This window comes from Talaromyces rugulosus, chromosome V (genome assembly GCF_013368755.1).
Source record: "Talaromyces rugulosus chromosome V, complete sequence".
NCBI lineage: Eukaryota > Fungi > Ascomycota > Eurotiomycetes > Eurotiales > Trichocomaceae > Talaromyces > Talaromyces rugulosus.
In genome coordinates this window covers 899,630-915,390 of record NC_049565.1, presented here as the reverse complement: position 1 = coordinate 915,390, position 15,761 = coordinate 899,630, and the positions used below count along the sequence as shown (strand labels likewise).

The 15,761-nt window shown below is 44.7% G+C and overlaps 3 protein-coding genes across 3 annotated transcripts; all 3 read left to right on the top strand.

Moving 5' to 3' along the window:
* Window positions 1-4,626: 4,626 nt before the first annotated feature.
* On the top strand, window positions 4,627-5,172 carry TRUGW13939_08850 (uncharacterized protein; the record flags this gene model as incomplete). Its single annotated transcript, XM_035491976.1, has 1 exon — window positions 4,627-5,172. The coding sequence occupies one exon, from the start codon at window positions 4,627-4,629 to the stop codon at window positions 5,170-5,172; it is 546 nt and encodes a 181-aa protein (XP_035347869.1).
* Window positions 5,173-6,312: 1,140 nt separating this feature from the next.
* TRUGW13939_08849 (uncharacterized protein) lies at window positions 6,313-6,663 on the top strand (the record flags this gene model as incomplete). The annotated part of the gene is made up of 1 exon (XM_035491975.1): window positions 6,313-6,663. One exon carries the CDS (start codon window positions 6,313-6,315, stop codon window positions 6,661-6,663), a length of 351 nt encoding a protein of 116 aa, XP_035347868.1.
* Window positions 6,664-8,985: 2,322 nt separating this feature from the next.
* TRUGW13939_08848 (uncharacterized protein) lies at window positions 8,986-11,530 on the top strand (the record flags this gene model as incomplete). The annotated part of the gene is made up of 2 exons (XM_035491974.1): window positions 8,986-11,442; window positions 11,510-11,530. 2 exons carry the CDS (start codon window positions 8,986-8,988, stop codon window positions 11,528-11,530), a joined length of 2,478 nt encoding a protein of 825 aa, XP_035347867.1.
* Between the last annotated feature and the right edge of the window lie 4,231 nt (window positions 11,531-15,761).

The following is a 15,761-nucleotide window of genomic DNA, read 5'->3' as shown; positions in this document are numbered from 1 at the left end:
TGACCCGAAGGAAGCTGACAAGCTACCACCGTCACGTCCGAATATCGACCATCAGATTGAACTAATTGACGCCGACGCGAAGGGGCGCAAGCCAGAGATACCATGGGGCCCTCTCTATAACATGTCACGGGAAGAACTGCTGGTCCTACGGAAAACTCTCCACGACTTACTGTCGAAGGACTTCATACGTGTGAGCAACTCGCCCGCTGCAGCGCCGGTACTGTTTGTAAGGAAACCCGGAGGAGGACTGCGCTTCTGCGTCGATTATCGGGCGCTCAACGCTATGACAAAAAGGGACCGATATCCACTACCGTTAATACATGAGACCCTACAACGAATATCTAAAGCCCGATGGTTTACAAAGCTTGACGTTACAGCGGCCTTCCATAAGATACGCATCGCCGAAGGAGACGAGTGGAAGACAGCTTTCCGAACCAGGTTTGGACTCTATGAATGGTTAGTAACACCTTTCGGCCTTACCAATGCGCCGAGCACGTTTCAACGATACATCAATTGGACCCTTCGCGAGTTCCTGGACGACTTTGTATCTGCCTATCTGGACGACGTGCTTATCTTTACGGAAGGCAGCCGCGCGCACCATCGGAAACAGGTAATGAGGGTGCTAGAACGCCTGCGCACTGCGGGACTACAGCTAGATATCAATAAATGCGAGTTCGAGGTGCAGACAACAAAATACCTCGGATTCATATTAGAAGCTGGAAAAGGGATCCGAATGGACCCCGCGAAAGTCTCTGCCATTTTGGAATGGAAAGCCCCAACGTGTGTGAAAGACGTGCGATCGTTCCTAGGGTTCGCAAATTTCTACCGACAGTTTATCCGAGGGTATTCCGACATAATCCGTCCGCTGACAGAACTGACTAAAAAGGGAACTACCTTCGTTTGGACCAAGGCCGCCAATGAAGCCTTCGAACAACTAAAGCAAATGTTTGTGAGCGACCCAATACTAGTGCAATTCGACCCCGAGCAGGATACAATCGTGGAAGCCGACTCTTCGGGATATGTCGTAGGGGGGACATTATCACAGTACGATAACAAAGGACTCCTACGAACCTGCGCCTACTTCTCCCGAAAGTGCACGCCCGCGGAGTGCAATTACGAGATCCACGATAAGGAGCTATTGGCGATAATAGCGTGTCTGAAGCAATGGGAACCTGAACTAATTGGCACTAAGGAGTTTACTATCCTGACCGACCACCGGAATCTTAAATACTTCATGCAGCTCCGACGGTTGAATGAAAGGCAAATGAGATGGGCCGGTATACTCTCACGCTTCAACTATAAGCTCCAATACCGGCCAGGGCGACTAGCTGCCAGACCTGATGCACTATCGCGACGCTCGCAAGATATGCCCGATGGGATTGACGATGAACGCCTAGCATACCGAAATAAGCGTCTTATCAACCCTAACAAGGTACGGAGAGACTATCCAGAACAACCTCCCCAGGGTCGCTTATCGAACACCGCACCTGAACCCCATGTCCACGCTACCCACATAGAGCACTTAACGTCAATTGGAGAACAGTGGCGACTAGCCGAAGCCGAGGATAAGAATTATGAACGAATCAAAGAGGCCGTACGCCAGAAGCTCCCGCGGTTCCCTCAAGACCTACAACTTCGCACCATGGTATCCGAATGCACGATCGATGCAGCGGACCGGTTACTATTTCGAAACCGACAATGGGTACCAAACAGCGAACCACTCCGCACTCGTATTATACAAGATACGCACGACTCCTATCTCACCGGACACCCAGGCCGAAACATGACCTATGCCATCGTGGCCCGACAACTATATTGGCCGAACCTATCTGAGGATGTCCGAAGGTTCGTGAATAACTGCGACAAATGTGGTGCGAACACCGTATGGAGACAACGCCGACAAGGGTTATTAAAACCGCTCCCTGTTCCCTCGCGAATGTGGCGAGATATTAGTATGGATTTTATAGAGAAACTCCCAATGTCCGACGGGAATACGAATCTCATGGTAATCGTTGACCGACTGGGAAAAGGGATTATATTGGTACCATGCAAACACATAGATACTGAGACAGTGATATCGAAGTTCGTTGACCGATTCATACGCGAACATGGGCCGCCTAGCAGCATTATATCGGATCGGGGCACGCAATTTGTTAATGACCTTTGGAAAGGCGTGTGCGAACGTCTAAAGATCATGAGACGATTGTCAACCGCGCATCACCCCCAAACTGATGGACAGACGGAACGTGCTAACTCTGTGGTGGAAGAATACCTGCGGAACTTCTGTACCTACCTCCAAACCGACTGGAGCCCACTAACCGCAATTGCGCAACTCGCAATAAACGGGCGCGACGCTACTGCAACTGGTATCAGCCCCTTCTTCCTGACCCATGGATACAACGTCGAACCACTCCAGTTAGATGAAGCTATCCCCACATCTGAGCAGCAAAGACCCGCCGCCGAACGTGCAAACGATATAGTTACTAAGCTACGGCAGGCCTTTGATATAGCGCAGACTGAGCTTGTCTCAGCGCAGCAGCGAATGGAAGATAGTGCGAACCGTCGCCGAGAGACTCCTCTGGAGTATAAAGTAGGACAGAAGGTATGGTTAGACCTTCGGAACATTCGGACCGAACGACCTTCGAAGAAGCTGGACGCCCGACATGCGAAATATACTATACTAGAGAAAGTGGGATCCCATGCGTACCGACTCGATGTCCCCGGAACTATTCATGATGTTTTTCATACGACGCTCCTCCGCCCTGCGGGCACACGTCCGCTCCCTTCACAGACCCGACACGATTACCAGCCACCAGCGCACCTAGTAGAAGGCAATGAAGAGTACCTAGTCGATAGCATACTCGACGAACGGACCATACGTCGGGGCCGCGGACATATGAAGCAATACCTTGTCCGTTGGACCGGATATGCGCGACCTACATGGGAACCTGCCCGGTCCATGGAAGACACCGAAGCACTCGACCACTGGCTCCAACACCACAACGCCCTTGCCGAAGGGGGGGAGTAATGTTAGGGTCTTAGCCCCTGGGATACTCAGGCTTCGCTCTCGTAGAATAACCGCACCTGGTCCGCACCTGGTTCGCCATAGAAGAACCCCCTGACGCTACACCAGATTCGCTAGGGCGCCCCCGGGACCCACACTCGCCTGTATCGACATTCGACAATGCGAACCCCTGCGAACCTTTTCCTTCTCTTTCTCACGTTCGAATCTACTCAATTCCTGGACCTACATAAGGCCAGTAAGACGGGACCTAGCCCGTAACATAACCTCTATATATAGTATAAATAAACCACACTACTTTCTTAACTATCCTAATAAATATAATAACTCTGATTATTTATAATATATATAGTTCATAGTAATCCTATATATAAAATTAACAGTCGATATACTAGTGATTAAAGGACTATACAAGCAACTATAATACACTTATAGATGATTAACAAGAAAAGCCTAGATAAAGATCTATCTCTAGATATAGCTTCATAGGAATGTAAATATGGTTATTTTTATTATACTAAAAGCTTTCTTTATACATCTTAACGTGCTGTTTAAAGATTATCAACTTATAGAAAAGATAAATCTTGAACTTAACTGTATATGACAGGGGTGTATCTTTTTCTAGGACTTTATTAATGAATTTGAATAGATATTACTTCTTGCAGGAGATTAATCATGGACTAATAATTAGACTTCCGCATAACCCATTTTGGGTCGAAGGTCACGACCCAAAACCCAACCCGGTCTGGGTCTGGGTCGAAGCTTCATAACCCAGGCCCAACCCAGGCCCAGTCACTGGGGCCCCAGAAAACCCAGAAATAACCCATTTCGACCCAGTTCCGGCATAAATTATGGTATAATTATTTAAATTACACGCCGTCATTTTTCCCGTTTTGATGTTTACACTGAAATAGAACACTTTCTACCAGGAAATCAATGAAATCTTTAAGGAATTTCTTAAATATGAAAAGGGCATATCGAATTCACTGTTGCTTATCTTTTACAATGCCTCGTTCTACATGGAAAGGCCGTATCTACGGTGTGGTGGGAAAATGCGCATCTATCGTCGTACCGATGTAGTTATATATGTTAAACATATATTCACACATTATACATTTCTACATGAATCAAATAAATATTTCGGGGAATATTAGAATGTATTGAACTGTTTAAATGTTCTACTGTTGTCAGAATATCAAACCGTTCTATTGATAATTCCGACGCTTGTCAGAATACCTAGATATCTACATTTAAGTCGAAGGCTTCAACTTTGAAAGTAGGACGGGATGAATTTTTTTGGCTAGGCTTGGGGAAACTGGGGTGGGAATTGGGGTTTGACTGGGGTTTGACTGGGCCTTGACTGGGTTCTCTGGGTTGTCTCTGGGCTATTACTGGGTTATTACAGGGATAATGCATTAGGTCCACATAATATCAGTATACCAAACCAATGAATGAGAGGACAAGGATTCATTCCATCTGACATATCAATTAACTTGACTTTCTCATTTTTCTCATTTTTCTAATTGTAGTGCTTTTCCATCTCAGTATGTTATTCATATTTTCCCTTTACCTCTCCCCTTCGTGATGCTTACATATCTTTTGTCATGTCTCAAAGCCAGCTTTCCGACTTCACATCGTCACTTTATAGTGGAGATATTGATGATCTTCCATCTCTCTCAACGCAACAAATCACTCCATCCGCAAGTCATCATACAATTGATTCTGGCTTCCACCGGCCAGATGACCTCCTCGTTCCCCCTTCTTTGATACGTGTTGGACCTGATCGCCGGAATAGGTTTGTTCTCTACGACAAGATGTCACACAACGAGTTTATCGACTGGTGGTTACAGACGGACTATGGGCGGAAAAGAAAGATCAACTGGGATTCACATCGCCACACGGTGATCTGGAATAGCTACAACCAGGTTGCTGAGGGTGTAGATGGCACACCAAAGGTCATGTGCAAACGCTGTGGAAAGATTCTTGAGCATCCTTATTCCCTGAGTCTGAACAGTTCCGGCAAAGCGCAGTATCACGGCACATCAACAATCCAGAAACATCTGAAGACAGCTGGGTGCCTACGGTCGGAGAAGGGAAAGAAGGCAGAGATTACAAAGTTTCTCCAAAAAGAGGTATGTTTTAGACTGTGAAACGATACTTAGATACTAATCTATGGTATGTCTTCCTAGGGCGAAATCTCAGCAGATATACCCTTTTTACAAGAGGACTGGGAAGACGATATCTTGCAATTCCTGACTCTCAATCGGCTACCATTCCACCTCATCGAGCATCCATCATTTAAGCGGATTATCTACAAAGCGCGTTCTGCTCTTGTCGCTCCAGTGATCCCGTCTGCCGATACAATCCGTCGCCGATTAGGGAGCTTGGTCAAAGACCGGCAGCAGCGGGTTCTTCGTACGCTACCTGCTGGTTCAAAGATATCTATTGCGCTTGACTGTTGGACATCTCCATTCTCGCAGGCATTTATGGCGATCACTGGTTATTTTATCGACAGTGATTGGGTTTATCGTGAGGTGCTTCTTGGTTTTAAGCCACTTCACGGTACACATACGGGGTCTTACTTAAGTGGTGTTCTGATGGAAACCCTGGTAGAGAACAACATTGAAGATAGAGTGTTTGGGCTGACCACAGATAATGCATCAAACAATAAGGCATTAGCTGCGTCTCTCCAACAAGCTTTATCAGATGGTGTCATTATTACACGAATACCATGCCTTGCCCATGTTATCCAGCTCAGTCTTAATCAGCTTCTTGTTCGGATTAAGGCAGTTCCATCCAATGAATCCGCGGAGACAAAGTGGACAGAGAGTCAGTCCAGGCTGGTTCAAGAGAATGCGAAGCAATGTCAGATCTCTTCTACATTGAACAAAGTACGTTATCTTGCAATTTATATAAATGCAAGCCCCCAGCGCCGAGAGACATTCTACAATCTTCAGACAACAAACGTCAAGATTGTTCCCATCCAAGATGTGAAAACACGATGGAATTCTACATTTCTTATGCTTCGCCGGGCCAAACGGCTACGTGCTATCTTCTCTTTATTTTGTGCAGAGTATGACTGTGAGGAGATGCTACTTAGCGAGCACGAGTGGCGCCAAATTGACTATCTTCTCTGTATCACTGAGCCGTTCTTCGATTATACAACCCAGTTATCAAAGACTCGAGACGTCACTGCCCACTATGTGTTCAAGATTTACAACCGACTTTTTGATCATCTTGAGCGATCACAGACACAGCTACAACGGAAGCGTGTCCCATGGAAGAAACAAATGCTGGACGCACTGGACGCTGGACGGACCAAGCTTGATGAGTACTACGCTCAAACCGATACTATTCGAGGGCATATCTATGCCGTCAGTACGATGCTTGCACCAGTGAATAAATTTAGATTCTTTCTCTCTAGCGATTGGGATCAGAAGTGGCGAGATATCTATCGCAACGCCTTTCAGCAAGCCCTCATCCCATACCAAGCGCAAGTAAAAAGTCAAAGCCAGGATGCATACAGCTCTCACACTGCAGCTCAACCAAGCTCAAGGCTGGAGGAGATGCTTGATGGAAAGGATATACAGCCACGAGCGATGACTGATGAAATTAGTCAATATCTTGATAGTGGTCAGTGATTATCCACTACCTATGTATTGCTAGTTCACTAATCTTAAACTAGATACTGTTTCTGTTGGGCCACTTATCTTTTGGAAAGAGCATCAATATCGCTTTCCAGCTATTGCCGCCCTTGCGCGAGATGCGCTCTCCTTCCCAGCCACTGGTGCAGGAGTGGAACGCCTCTTTAATACTGCTCGAGATGTTTGTCACTATCGTCGTGGGAGAATGAAGACCGAGACGATTGAGGAGTTGATGATGTTTCTTTGTACATCCAAATTCGATATAGAGGCACAGGAAGCAAAGCTTCTTGAAAAATTCTTCTCACAGGATGAGCTTGAGGCGGCGAAAGAAGAAAGGGAAGAGAAGCTTAACAAGGATGAGATCAATCCAATTAGTGATACAGAGGAGCAAGAGGATGAGCTAGAAAATGGACCAGAGAATGAAATGGAGGATATAGGACTAGATACGACTTCCTTATCTGCTGCTGAACCAGATAGTCCAGGCTCACCGTCATTACCACCAACCTGTACACAGACACGGGTATCAGGGCGGAAACGTAAGAGCCGGGAAGATGATATATTTGAATATCATTAGTTAAATATGTAAATTCTAAATAAAGGCTTTTCTTTTACCTTTTTTCCTAATAAATCTGTAAAGTAAATACTCAAAAATACAACTACAAAATGCATAAGTTATGCAATTAGAATTCTTGGTATATTTGTTATGTTTGTAACCCAATTTGGGGCCCCAGGCCCAGTACTGGGTTACCCAGTCCAACCCAGACCCATTACTGGGTCGACATGTTTGACCCAAAACCCAACCCAGTCTGGGTTGGGTCTGGGTTGGGTCTGGGTTTTACTGGGTCGTGCGGAAGACTACTAATAATATAAAAATCTTATAACTAAAAACTGTGATTAACTAAGAAATAAGGTATGTGACTATCAGAAGCGACATATTAAAACAGTATAAAGCTTTCTATAAACGCTTACACTGAGTAGTAAACAATCTTAAAGAGCTAAAAAGGATTAATAATATCTAGTTTTGATATAAATGGAATACTTCTTGTCTATTTACAAAAGGAATCTTTTCTGATAGAGAACAGTCCTAAGTTATAGACTGGACACTTACAGGCCTGCTAATTAATATTATTAAAATAGACAACTGTTTTCAATATAGAAAACCAGATTATATTATCTAATACTGTCCTAAACCTGCACCACTGTCATAAGAATCGATAACGCTCAGCCAATAGATGTGACAGCGGACGCTAGTTACATAAGCAAAGGTTATTGGATATTCTCGTGGGGTAGAATCTCTGATTGTACCCGAGAAGGAAGAAACGCCTACACTTATACTCCCGCATGGAATGACTCATCGAACGGAAGCCTGTGTCGTATGGAAATGGTTTCCATACGAAAACAGACTCCGTACGAAAAGAGATCCCGTACGGAAAGGATCTCCACGCAAAAAGAGTCTCCATACGAAAAGACCCACCTTACGGACTTAGGCACGTGACTGCATAGTCAACATAGTGAGACTATGCTAAGGAACTATGTACTGACATAGTCAAGCAGAGCTTGACTATGCTCGCTATGTTTAGGATCAGCTATATAAGGACACTCATTTACCATCATGTATCTAGCTTATTGTGTTTTATTCTCTTAAGCAAATAGTATACTACTATTACTCTTCAACATACTTTGCAGCCTATCATTGCGATAGTACTCTACTTATCCTAGGATTGCCTTACACAACGTTCTCATCTTGCCTTCTGTTAGCAGAATACCCACCCCGATTCACATCTTGGTGACGAGTTGTTGAACCGATTGACAATAAAACACCCTCATAACACGAAGTTTTGAGAACTAGGTAAGCAATCGAACCTTACTAACGAGCTAATCATGGCAGGAAATAGCAACGCACCAGCAGCAGGACCGGCAACTCCGCGCCCACCTGCAAGACAAGCAAGACCAGTCGATCAAGACAGTGACGATGAACCCGACGAGCAAACCCAGCAAAGATTCACCACGTTGGAAAGAGTCATCGATCAAATGAATGAACACATTCAAAGACTGCAAGCTGCGGTCGCTGAAAGAGACGATCATGTCAACCAACTCGAAGCTCAAGTCATGGCTATACCACCTGGCGAAGCTGGAACAGCCGGCAACAGGGTCAAACTACCAAAACCCATGACCTTCGACGGAACTAGATCCAAGTTGAAGACATTTTTGGTCAACATGGAAATGCATATCGAAGCCAACCAGATCACCCATGACAAAAAGAAAATGATCTTTGTGGCATCATGCTTTACCGATGCAGCAGCAGAATGGATACAACCCATGCTAAGTGAATTGTACACTACCGACAGAAGTAGTTGGGGGACTATCACCAGGGAACTGTTTTCGAACTACGGCATGTTCAAACAGAAACTTGGAGAAGCGTTCGGAAACATCGACGAGCTACGGACCGCGGAAAGACAACTAAGATACCTACGACAGACCGGATCCGCTCAGCAGTTGGCAACCAAATTCCGACAGATAGTAACACCACTACACTATGATGATGCTATTCAAATCGCAACCTTTGAGAACATGCTCAAGGAAGAAGTCCAGACGGAACTCATCAAACTCGACCGACCCGACAACATTGACAGATTCATTGAGATGGCGGTCAAGATTGACAACAAACTGTTCGAGATCAAACAGAAGCGACAGGAGTTTCAGAGATGGAAGAAAGTTGGAGGATTCCCTCAGTATGCCAACACATCGGCAAAGCGAGGAACCCAATACGACAAGGACGGCGATGTCAAGATGCAGCTCAACAACGTGATCAGTAAGGAAGAAATGGCCAAGCGCAAGGAAAACAAAGCCTGTTACAAGTGCGGACGAAAAGGACACTTTGCACGACAGTGCCGATCAGGGCAAGGCAGACAGAACGGTAACGCCAGCCCTCAGAAAATAACAACAGTCCATCAACAAATTGCGGCCATACACCAGACAATTGTGACCCCCTCGGACAGTGAGGAGGAGGAGTCAGAAAATGAACAGGTCGACGAAGTCAAGGACTTCTGGGGACCGATACTAGAAAAGGAAATATACGAATCGCTCAAGAATTTCGAGCAAGAAGATACCCCTGGGCAATCTAAGGGACGCCTCAGACAGAGTTCAGAAAGGGAACCACCCCAGGAAGAAGACGCTAACCCGGAAGAAGCGCAACCTCACCTACAACAAGGTCAAGAGAAAGGACCAATCAGAGAACCTCGCAGAGAAGACCAATACAGCAAAACCGCTGGACGGCGTATTGATGACCTTTCATCAGGAAGTGAAAGCCAACACCCCCTGACGTTTCGAGACGGTGGAAAAGACAGAGAAGTTGACCACGAGGACTCGGATCGAGAACCAGACACCCCGCAACAATCACAGTTAACAAGAACAACAAACCTCAGAAGAGACGCCGCAAGGGCGATCCACCAAGCAAATGAAACAATCAGACTGTTCCAGAAACGACCACCAATCACAAGGAAAGAATGGGATTCAGTCCTAGGAACCAGCACGACGGTTCCAGGAACAAGAATTGAGATTCCGGAAACAAACAGTGAAGACTCCGAAACAACAGAGGAATTCCCTGAAATCGACTACGAAGAACCAAAACGAGAATGCAGTTGCAAACCACCCAAACCAGTATGTTGGGAAGACTCTATTCAGACATACCGACAACACATCCTTGAATGCGAAGAATGCCACGAGTGGACATTTCACAAATGCGATATGCACGGGAAAAAGAACATCGCACTCGCAAACGAATTCGAATACGTCTCACTCACCAAAGGAACACGGTTGTGCCACCCGATGCTTGGGCATACCGAAAGATGTTCATGCATGTACTACCCACAATATGGAGGACACCATCACAAGAAAATACACTGGACGCAATGCTATGAGTCAAAATGTCCGACTCACCTCGAAGAAAAGGAAAAGAACAAATGGAAGCCAACGGCACCGATGATCATCTATCAACCCATCCCGGACTGTCCGAAGGGCTGGAACGAATGTTGGTGCTACGCAGAAGAAATTTGGCATCCTTTCCATAATAGCATCGAAACTGACCAGTGCTACGCGAAAAAATGTCCATACCACGAAGGACGAGTCATCTACACCGATGAAGATTGGACCGAAATTGTTCTATCACAGAAACGATACCTTGAAAGACACAGAAAAGGACACCACCTTATTGCCACAACTATCAAGACAGGAGAAACTGTGATCATTATCAAAGGAACAATCGACGGACACGAAGCCAAATTACTCCTTGACTCGGGAGCATCGACGAATTACATTAGCGAAGCATACGTCAAGAAAAACAGGATCCAAACGTACGAGACAAACCTATGGCATACTGTACAAAATTTTGAAGGACAAATCACAATCGAAGGATTCGTACGACGAACTGAAAACATCACAATCAAATCAGGAGAACATGAAGAAAGCATCCAACTGGATTTAAGTCCGTTCGAGCGAAAGGATTTCGACGTTATACTCGGAATGACATGGCTACGAAAACATAATCCTGTCATTGACTGGAAACACGAGACAGTGTCAATAGACCTGAAGATGCTACAAACAGAGCAAATGGGGATCAAACCGGACCAGCAGTTGAAGGTGAAACATGCTGAAGAAATAAACGAAATAGGCCGACAAATTGAAACACGAAGGAAACCAAAAGAAATCTACGAAAAGGAACTGAAGGAAGTGCTCGACAAGCTACCAGAGAAATACCGAGACTTTACCGAATTATTTGTGAAAAAAGAATACCGACTACCACAACACGAAAAAGAATACGAAGCAGAGATACCTCTCAAAGCAGGAGCACAGGTACCACAAGTGAAGCAACGACAAATCTCACAAGATGAACTCCGAACTACTAAGGAATTCATTGAGAAATTCTTAGCAGCCGGTTACATCAGAGAATCAAAAGCAAAGGCTTCTGCACAAGCAATGTTTGTACCAAAACGCGACGGATCACCACGAATGGTCATCGACTACCGAAAATTAAATAACATGACCGAAGACGACGCAAACAAAGCGCCACATCAGGAACAGAAGAGAGATTTATTGCAAGGTGCAAAAATCATGACAATGTTCGACGTTGAATGGGGATACTACAACCTACGAATGAAAAATGACGACATCTGGAAAACAGCATTCCTTACAGACTTGGGACTGTACGAATGGCTAGTAGCGCCTATGGGACTCAAACGGCTACCAGCAGAATTCGCGAGGTTTATGACCCACATCCTACGAGAATACCTTAACCTCTTCGTTGCAGTATACTTCGATGATGTTATAGTCTACTCAAAAGACCCGAAGGAACACGATAACCATGTACGACTGGTTATGACAAAACTTATGGAAGCAGGATTGACTCTCAAAATCAAGAAGTGTGAATTCGACACCACACGAGTCAACTACCTAGGAATGGTATATACAACAAACGGACTAGAGATACCGAAAGAAAAATTAGACGCTATCCTCGAATGGCCAACTCCAACGAACGTCCACGACGTACAATCTTTTCTTGGAGCCAGCGGATACGTTCGACGATATCTTGAGAAATACTCAGACGTTACAACACCAATGACAGAATTGCTGAAAAAAGACGAACCATTTGATTGGACAGCAAGAAGACAACGATCTTTTGAAAACGTTAAAGAACTCGTTAAAATTGCGCCAATATTACAACTGTTTAACCCAGAATTACAAAGCATTCTACGAACAGACGCATCTGGATATGCTCTTGGAGCAATCCATGAACAAATCAATGAAAAGGGAGAAACGCAGATTGTCGCATTCTACTCGAGAAAGTTTACATCGGCGGAAGTTAACTACGACGTTCACGACCGAGAATTACTCGCGATAGTTCAAGCATTTCGACAATGGCGACACTATCTCCAAGGAGCAAAACATGAAGTAATCGTCAAAAGCGACCATCACAATTTGAAATACTTCACGACAACAAAAGAATTATCTGGAAGACAAATACGATGGGCCGAAGAACTAGCCAAATTCAATTACAGGATTGAACATATTCCAGGAAAACAAAATGCAGCCGCAGACGCATTAAGCAGACGACCAGATTACGCGATCGGGATAGAACCCCCCAAGACAAACATTCTGCAAGAAGAATCAGGAGTTCTACGCCACAACCACAATGCAATCATTGCGACCGCAATAAGAGTTGTTGACGATGATCCATTCTACGAACGAATGCATCAGGAAACCAACAAGGATCAAAAAATACAAGAAGAATTACAAGCCGGACAAGTTACGAAAAATGTTCAGAAAGGCTTAGCGATATGGAATGGAATGATCAGAGTACCGCAGAATATGACTACGGAAGTCATTCAGCGCTACCACGATCCTCCAACAAAAGGACACCAAGGAGTTGAAAGGACAATCGAAATGATTACCCGAACATTCTACTTTCCTTATGTCCGAAAAAGGGTTGAGAATTACATCAGAAACTGCGACGAATGCAACAGAAACAAGGCAGTACACCACAAACCCTTTGGAAAAATGCAAATACCGGAAGTACCAGAAGAAGCATGGAAAAGTATCACTGTTGACTTTATCCAAGGACTACCGCAGTCCAAGGACCCAGTAACAGGAGTTACCTACACCGATGCCATAATAACAGTCGACCGACTTACGAAATATGTTATCCTAGAACCAACACCAAAGGATATGACAGCAGAACAATGTGCAAAACTTATGTTACGAAAAGTTTTTGTATGGACCGGATTACCAAACGAACTCATCACGGACCGAGACAAGTTGTTCACATCCAAATATTGGCAGACAATTGCAAAAGCATGCGGAATGCATCACAAACTATCAACCGCGAATCACCAACAGACTGATGGCCAGTCTGAAAGAATGATTCAAACAGTTGAACAGTATTTTCGACACTATTTAGACTGGGAACAAGATAACTGGGTAGAACTACTACCATTAGCACAGTTCGCATTAAACAATGCAGAAAACGCTACGACGAAACAAGTTCCACATTTTGCAAATCTTGGACGACACCCAAGAATGACATGGTCTGAAGTACCACGAGAAGGATTATCCGAAGCCGCGATAATACAAGCCAACAAACTACAGGCACTCCATCAGACAATATCGAAAGACATCAAGTGGGCTGAAAACCGAATGAAGACCTACTACGACAAGAAGCGCGAGGACGCGCCAATCCTCAAAAAGGGGGAGAAAGTTTACTTACTACGACGAACAATTGGACAGAAAAATTTCAACATTCCAAGCAAGAGACCAAGCAACAAACTTGACGCTATCAAATACGGACCTTTCACGATTCAAGAAAAACTCGCCAACGACAATTACAAACTCCGACTACCAGCAAGAATGAAAGTGCACCCAGTATTTCACATCTCATTATTGGAACCAACCGAAAACCCAGAAAACAGTAACGACGAAGCAACCGAGGATGAATATGAAGTTGAAAACATTCTGAAGAGAAAGTTAGTGGAAGGAAGAATCTTTTACTTAGTCAGCTGGAAAGGATACGGACCTGAACACAATTCATGGGAACCAGTTAGGCATTTGAACTGCCCCGAAAAGATTCGAGCGTTTCGCCAGAAAGAAACTCGGAAAGGACGTGGTCGAACTCGTTGTTAGACGACACGGGAAACTCCTGGATGGCAGCCGCAATCATCTCGTTTGATTTTTGCAGCTCGGCCTCTCGTTTCCGTTCCTCCTCCTCCTTCTCCTCCAAACGCTCCAACTCCTCCACATCCTTAATATCCGTCTGGATAAACTGACCGGCGCGCTTCTGAAGCAGCTTCCGCTGTTTCTTGAGACGAAGAAGTTTCGCTAGAGTTGCCTCCTCATCCTCCTCAATTTTCTTTTGAGCAGCCAACAACTTCTTCCATGCCAAATCCGAAGACGCCATCTCAACACAGCGACCGCGACCGCTGCGAACACACTCACTGCAACGCTTTGAAATTTCTGATTTAATACACGACTTCCCTGAGAGAGCACACTTGTGGCAAGGGAAAAGAAGAACGATCCCGGTTTCAACAATACGGGCGAACAAATTGTTTTTATCGATATTTTGCTTTGACGACATGGTTAGAACATCACCACCAAGAATGTTAACGAAAAGGAATCAGCCTACCTGTGCGACGGGGACCTGCGACTATTTATGTGACTGTCGGGACGCCAGCCTTCGAAGGAGGGGATTGTCATAAGAATCGATAACGCTCAGCCAATAGATGTGACAGCGGACGCTAGTTACATAAGCAAAGGTTATTGGATATTCTCGTGGGGTAGAATCTCTGATTGTACCCGAGAAGGAAGAAACGCCTACACTTATACTCCCGCATGGAATGACTCATCGAACGGAAGCCTGTGTCGTATGGAAATGGTTTCCATACGAAAACAGACTCCGTACGAAAAGAGATCCCGTACGGAAAGGATCTCCACGCAAAAAGAGTCTCCATACGAAAAGACCCACCTTACGGACTTAGGCACGTGACTGCATAGTCAACATAGTGAGACTATGCTAAGGAACTATGTACTGACATAGTCAAGCAGAGCTTGACTATGCTCGCTATGTTTAGGATCAGCTATATAAGGACACTCATTTACCATCATGTATCTAGCTTATTGTGTTTTATTCTCTTAAGCAAATAGTATACTACTATTACTCTTCAACATACTTTGCAGCCTATCATTGCGATAGTACTCTACTTATCCTAGGATTGCCTTACACAACGTTCTCATCTTGCCTTCTGTTAGCAGAATACCCACCCCGATTCACATCTTGGTGACGAGTTGTTGAACCGATTGACAACCACTCCATCAGGTTACAGGTATTATCTCTGAGGAACCATGGCAAGAAAAAACACGATATATTCATAAAAATATCCAATACTAGAGTAAAGAAGAATGAAACTAAATCTAATACAGGCTCAGATAATATATTAGAATCAAAAGAGTAGTTTTTGTACAAAATCGCCCATAGGAGCTAAAATACAAAATAGCTCATAACTTCAAGAATTTTAAGAAGATGGTTGGAAAGTTTAATAGATCTCTATTTA